Source organism: Cupressus sempervirens, chromosome 5, assembly GCF_028749045.1.
Source record: "Cupressus sempervirens isolate cs-2001-9-10 chromosome 5, ASM2874904v1, whole genome shotgun sequence".
Taxonomy (NCBI): domain Eukaryota; kingdom Viridiplantae; phylum Streptophyta; class Pinopsida; order Cupressales; family Cupressaceae; genus Cupressus; species Cupressus sempervirens.
In genome coordinates, this window is record NC_143122.1 from 219,673,033 (window position 1) to 219,680,440 (window position 7,408).

Below are 7,408 nucleotides of genomic sequence, written 5' to 3' on the forward strand. Positions count from 1 at the left end.
ACAAAATTATAAGAAGAAAAACCTCAAGCGAAAAGGATTCGGGCAATGGCCTAAATTTTCAATTAATTATAATCCTAAAGCATCAAAAATATTGTATAAGAAAGGATTAGGGTTAGGGATTTCATAACGTGTGATGCAATAATTGCTTGTTTCAAAAATATTGAGTTGTATGGGATCACAGATTGTAATCAGGTTATAATCACTGGATCATAATAATATTGGACTCATTGTTGGTGGATGTAGCCCAGGGATTAGGTGAGCCACGATAAATCTTGGTCTCTTGTATTCTATTCTGTGTGATTTATTATTTTCTGATGTTGTTTATATTTTCATGTAATTTGTATTTCTATCTATGCTTAATCCTAACACAAGCATTGCAACAAAAGCATCTAAGTCATCAACCATCATTCTAGGTTATCATTTTTATTTTATTTTTAGTTAGCAAAGGTTTCTTAATATTTTTTTATGTTTGTTAAGAAAAATTTAATGTACATATATGTGTATATATGCATGTGTGTGTGTATGTGTATTTACATAAACACACACACCTACTTATTCTTTCTTAATGTATATATATTTATATTTTATGTACAAGCACATGTATATACATGGTTTTAAGGGTCGATTGGTAGAAAAATATAATGTTTATGTTTTCTTTCATAACCCACTAGACCCTAGACCTCTACATGTAGAATGTCTCCTCTTTATTGATGATATAATAAGAAGTACAAGATTGTTATGAAAGAATCAAATGGAAACATTTACCATTTAAGTTCTTCATTGGTAATTTGTAAGTAACACTATGACACAAAATATTATTTTAGATAACTTATTAATTATATTTTAAAAGTATATGCAAAATTTTAGTTTTTTATTAGTAAAATAGTTCAATGTATTTCAAGAATAAAACTTTTAACTCACTACAAACTGTGATCATAAAAAAAATGGAATCGCATCCCCAAGGAAATAATGCAACATTGTGCATATAGTATATTAAATTGCAAAAAAAATGTTAAAATATCAAATTATCATGTCTTCTTCTTTGATTCACCCTACTATTTGATTGAAGGAACATGTTAAAACTTTTATCCTCCCTTATCCTCTCACTTCTCCTCTCCCTTCACCAATTTCCAACCTCACCCCATGTCTATGTCATGCTAATACACTTCTATGGAATCATCTATAGAAGCCTTCTCCCACCACAAAAATATGGCAATGCCCATGCTTATCTTCTTTTTCCTTAATCAAATTGAAAACATAATCAACACTATCTTTTCATAGTGTTTTTCTACCTCTCACTAGGTTATTGTTGCTAAAGAATCTTTACTTGGAAAATATTTATATATTTCTTATCATAGCCATTTTATAGTGTCATTTGGACCTTCTTTTTCCATCAAATAATGTAATAAGTAGATGTGAGGGAATTGACTTGGTAAATGATGGATAAAATAAGAAGCTTACCTTTATCTTCTCTCATACATTGGAATGAATATGACCCACTAGGATTAAGGAGACTTATTTGTTATATGGTTGCACAAATTCTTTGCCTTGATTGATAAACACAAGTATAAAGGGAAATGCAACATCTAGGGTAAGGATGGAAGAAAAGAAGAAATAATATGAATGCAAAAAAAAATTAAACTATGAATTAAATTGTGATGTTGAATTATGAAATATAAAATAAGGATTGATCTGTGATTCTAATTTTAATATGAAATAGTAGTACTAGGGTGAATAGGAGGGTCCAGGGAGAGTCTAAGGTCCAAAAAAAATTCTAGTCTCCTTGTACCCACAACAATATGATAAAAATGTAACCACTCTATAAACCTGTATAAAATTTTCTTGAGGCCTCTTTTGCAAGTGTGCCACATGTGACATTGGCATAAAAAATGGGAAAATGTTGGTGGACATGGGTTTGGCCAACTAAAGCCCTTGTTGAGGAATTAATCTTGGAATTGATTATTATGTATTAGAAGTTGTCTTGTACATTGATAATCTGGAACTATTCTTGAAATAAGATTACATGCTTTGATGTAATATCACAAATGCACAAAATCTTTATATGAAATTTAAAAAAAGACATACTTATATGATGATAGTCGAAACTTGCCACAATGAAACATCTAGTGTGATGCAATGGCTTGAATGGTTGATATATTTGGGTTCTTGAATATGAATGAATGCTCAAAGGAATGTGTCTTCAATTACTTCTTGTGACTATGAACTCTATGTAGGACCCTAAATTGCAAATAGTTCAATTTTGGTCCTCTTCACCACCTTAGTTTAGTTTCCAAGGCTTTGATACACTAATTGTCTTCTAAACCAATAAATATTAGTTTGTTAACAAAAAAAACTCTTGAAATGCAAAATTATAACAAATATTAACAAAGGAAATATATTGATAGAAATAATATCAAAATTCTTACCATCTTAAATTTGTTCAAAAACTCTTTTTTTCTAACATTCTTTTATGATCAATTTGTAAAAACATCTAATGTAATTAGTTTTAACGTATTATATCTAAAAATAAAAAATAATTATAACGCAAAAAATCTTTTAATTTTTTTATCAATTCAAAATGATTCAATATATAATTTAATAATCAATAACTATAATAGCTAAAAATGTAGAAACATAATATAACAAGAGACACAAAGCTTCAAAGTTCCTAACTATAGCGAGCGAAGGAGGAGGAAAAGTAGAGGTATAAAGATAGAAATATAAAGAAATTAGAATGAGAGGAGATATAAAGAGAGAGTGAGAAGAGATTGAAAATATATGTAATAAGTAAATAACACCATTTTTGTAAATCATTAATAATATCAAAGTATGATAGATACATACATACAAACATTACATATACATATCACATTATGAATTTTAATCATAATGGTAAAACTATTCTCAAATCAATTTCTTCGGTATCAAGAATATATTGATCATCAAACAACCATAAACAACATATTGATTCTCATATAACCAATGATTATCACAAAATACTCTTAAGGAATGAACATACAAGCATATGCAATCAATGTTGAGAACACAACTTGATAAATGTGATAATGATGATATCATCTCACATTAGTATGGAAACAAAAATATATATGAAACATCAAATATTCTAAGCCTATGGGAGGTCAAGCCCTAAGCCAAGCCTAGACCACCCATGCTTACAAAACACATATACCAAACATCTAACATAAAAATCACTTTGTTTAGTAATCATTCAAGATTTAAACATAACTAAAATATAAGTTAATTTCTTTTATTCAAATACAAATTCTAGATCAACAACAACAATATATATACTAATACACATTAACATAAAATAATCAAGAAGACCAAGAATAAATTAAAAGATCATTTATATCAAGTAAATTAAAAGATCATTTATATAAAATAGAATTAAAATTTAGATAAATTCATATATAAAAAAATTTAAAAATCTATTTAGATAAAATAAATTAAAAAATCATTCATATAAATTAACTTGAATATATATATATATATATATATATATATATATATATATATATATATAGAATTTAATAAAAAATTATATTAATTGAAGAAGCTATTTATTTTATATTGAATATAAAATTGGGAAATGTTCCCATGTGAGTCAAGGAAGGGCAATTGAATTAATAAAAATAATTATATAAAATAATACAAATTGCAAATTTGATAGTTGTACTATGTCATTTACCTTTTTCATTAATTTAATATTATTACTTTATCTTAGAAATTTCTAAAATTCATTAACTTTGTACCTTTAATAATGCATTTATGACGCAAGTTGAAAATTTGTTCATTAAAGTATTAGAATATAAATTTTCTCATTACTAAAAATATAGAAGGAACCAATCAGAAGATAGATAAATATTATTATTTTAAATTTTCAAATATATGAAAATTAAAGAACTATAGTACACAATAATAAACTCTAAAAATACTTGAATTTAATTGTTCAATTGATAATAAAATTGCATTTAATGGATGCAATAGTATCATGTCATTGCAGAAATTGTCTACAAACTCATTAAGAAACTTCAATTGGAAACAACTTATAAGCAAATACGGTCAAACGAAATACATACTTTTTAATTGTTAATTAAAATATAAAGATAAAAAAGTGATCTTAGAGGCCCCAATCATAATTTTATTAGTAAGAGAGAAAGATTCTAACTGAACCCAAACTATAAAACGATTAATCAAAATAAAAAGGTTCAACAAAAATACGGGTAAGTAACATGTTGATGGAAAGTCCCAAACCAAATTTCCCATTATATTTAACGTCAACAAATGCTACCTTACATTCCTCATACAACTAATCGTTTATGACGGTGGAATTGGTGACTCATATCCTCCCTGAATATTCCTAGTTACACTCATATCCTCCCGGAATATTCCTAAAGAATATTACACTCATATCCTCCCGGAATATTTCTAATTCATGTAAACTGACAAACCTACTCCTTTACTAAAAATGACGACGGAAACGTATACCAATGAAGACAACCAGCTAGAGACCATGTTTGATCAGGACTACGGAAATCGAACCATATGCACCCACTTATCTTATCCACGTTAACAATTCGCACGTCACTATTGGATCTTTTGGTGCAAATTTCAGCGCCGATTTATAAGTCGTGGCACATTCTGGTTGGACTCTCGGTTCGACCCATGTTATCCGTTCTACGTTTAATTTGACTGAAAACGGGTGTCGTTCACTTTACATTAGACCAACACGTCCACTTCCGACGAATGTCTGTTGATTGAAAAAGGAAATATAGTTGCACTTGCCACGAAAATACCTTGAAAACGACCGCCATACATTTACTCTGACCTGTTGAAACGGTTACGTTCTGCCATTCCTAATAAACCAATCGCGTTTTCAAGTCCACGAATCGATGTAGAGTAATTTATGTAAGAACCGTTTACACCGAAGCTTCGCTGAAACAAGGAAACAAAGATTCCCTTCCTCAATCCCCGTCCGTTTTCTCTCCTGCTGCCACGTTACTCTTCTACGGCTTCATCTGCTTTTTAATCCATTTCAGACGATTGTAGACAGACACGTGTCGTCTTAGAGATGCGAGCAAGTGATTGGTTTATCCAGATCTCTGCATCGCATCGGCTTCCTTATAAATTGAGAGCGGAGCACTCGTTTAGTTCATCAATCTAAGCAATCTACTAATTCTTTCTGTATTTGTGTCTCTAAGACGATCTACTCTTTACATTTCGATTTCGAAACATTTCAGCTTGCTCGACTTCATTTGAGCAACGCCGAAGAAGATGGGTGGCATGGCTCTGATAGAGAGCATGATGGAGGCAGCAACTATTCGTCGGCCAAAGAAGATTAAGCAGTTTCAGGTATCCCATTTTCTCTTCTTTCCTCACCATATACATCAGATCTCATGAAGCAAAGGACGCTGTTTGTTAATGAAGCATTGGTTTTGTGCAATTGCAGACGGTTGTGTTGAAAGTTCGTATGGACTGCGAAGGGTGCGAAAGAAAGGTGAAGAAATCGCTAGAAAATATGAAAGGTGAGCTGCTGGGATCCATAAAAACTTTTTACTAAAATCTGTTCGACGAATGTGAATGTTTATTAACTGTATTCGAGTGCAAATATTGCAGGGGTGAGATCGTTGGAGGTGGATAGAAAGCAAATGAAGGTGACGGTGTCTGGCTACGTGGAGGCGAACAAGGTGTTGAAGAGGGTGAAAAGGAGGACTGGCAAAAATGCGGAGTTTTGGCCATACAAGCCGTACAGTCTGGTGTACTACCCATATGCTGCTCAGGTCTATGATAAAAAGGCCCCCGCCGGTTATGTGAGGAATGTGGACCCCACCTTCCCCAATCCTCAGCAAACTGACGAAAGATACACCTCTCTCTTCAGCGACGACAATCCAGACGCTTGTTCAATTATGTAGACCTTTCATGCCCTGCAATTGTGTACATAACAATTGGCATTGCTCCAATTCAATTCATTATTTTCAGTACACTACTCTGTTTCTGCTCTACCACAACAGGGGAGAGACAACACAGTGTGTAGGAATGATGTACATAGATAGATAGATACATATATATATTGAAAATAAGGAAGATGGAATTTGTTTCTTCTCGAACAGCTAAGCTCAGAAACCAATGAATGGTGAGTATAAACAGAGATGACTCGTTGCAAGCTCTGTAAAAGCCGATGCCCCTTCTTGCGGTTGAGTTTGCTATTCTATATGTAAAATGTAAAGTTTGTAAATCTGTACATTTCACACAATTTTATGAGATGCATTTCTCAATTCTTTAGTATTTGGAGCAGTTTTGTCTGTTAATAATAGTTTCTGTTTCTGTGAATTAGATTGTGTAATCGAAAAATGTTGGAAACTTCCGTTTTGGGATTATTAGGATTTCCTATTATGAGAAATATCTGAAGTTGTTACAAGAGATTTTGGTGGTTTTGGAGATGATTCTTTTAGGTATTGTGTATAGACACGATGTTTTCTTTATAAGAAATATAAGTTCACTTTCTTTCCTATGTTTTCTACATGGAAAATTAGAAATCAGTAAAAACGTCAGCTTTGAATTCGGACTATTGAATCTAATTTTAAAAAATTCCTCTCAAATGAAGTAATACTATATCCTCTTTAGATTAATTATGTCTTTAAACCAATTAATATTTGTTTCATTCAATTGGACCTCAATAAATCTACCGTTCGCTATGACGGTGGAAATGGGGACTCATCTTCTCAGCGAAGATTCGAGTCTAGGGAACAATTTACTCCTCTTCTGAAATATAGACACGAACTAACATTAGGATAAAACTAAACTAAAAAAGGACAGGTGTGCTTTCTTTGAACTTTCTTCGAGAAGCAGATTGTGAAGTAAAATGCACCCAAATTATCTTATAAAATGGGAACCATTTGGAAGTCACGATTGGACCGTTAAGAACTTTGCCTTAAATACAAATGTCAACGCGGGTATACAAGTCGTGGCGCATGAGTAACGGTTGCTCGGTTGGAGCCATCTATTATGGACCAAATAGGGTGTGGTTATCTTCTTTAGTGACTAAATTTCAAAAATAACAAAAATACAATAATTTTTTTTTGAATTTTTTAGCATTTAATCTATCAAAAACAACAATTTTTTAAAGAAAATTTTGCAGTCTGAAAAGAATCATGTTTGTCTTTGATACATTTTGTTTGGAAATTAGGTAGCACCACAAAATAGTGCTAAGTCCAGCTTTTTAAAGCTATGCTACTCCATAAACAAATATGGATGCTTTTCCTTTTTTATAAGCAAGCATGAAAATCGATATATTCTTTTGAGAACATTAAAGCTTTATGAAAATGGGGGTCGGTCTCTAGCTTCCCTTTCAAATTTAGAGAGATATACTTACAATTAATAAGCTTCA

General features: G+C 31.3%; 1 protein-coding gene across 1 annotated transcript; it reads left to right on the forward strand.

The window, feature by feature from the left end:
- The first annotated feature begins 5,177 nt into the window (after positions 1-5,177).
- LOC149555222 (heavy metal-associated isoprenylated plant protein 23-like) lies at positions 5,178-6,256 on the forward strand. The gene is made up of 3 exons (XM_089829301.1): positions 5,178-5,373; positions 5,471-5,546; positions 5,638-6,256. The coding sequence occupies exons 1-3, from the start codon at positions 5,296-5,298 to the stop codon at positions 5,931-5,933; spliced, it is 450 nt and encodes a 149-aa protein (XP_089685427.1). The 5' UTR covers positions 5,178-5,295; the 3' UTR covers positions 5,934-6,256.
- The last annotated feature ends 1,152 nt before the right edge of the window (positions 6,257-7,408 follow it).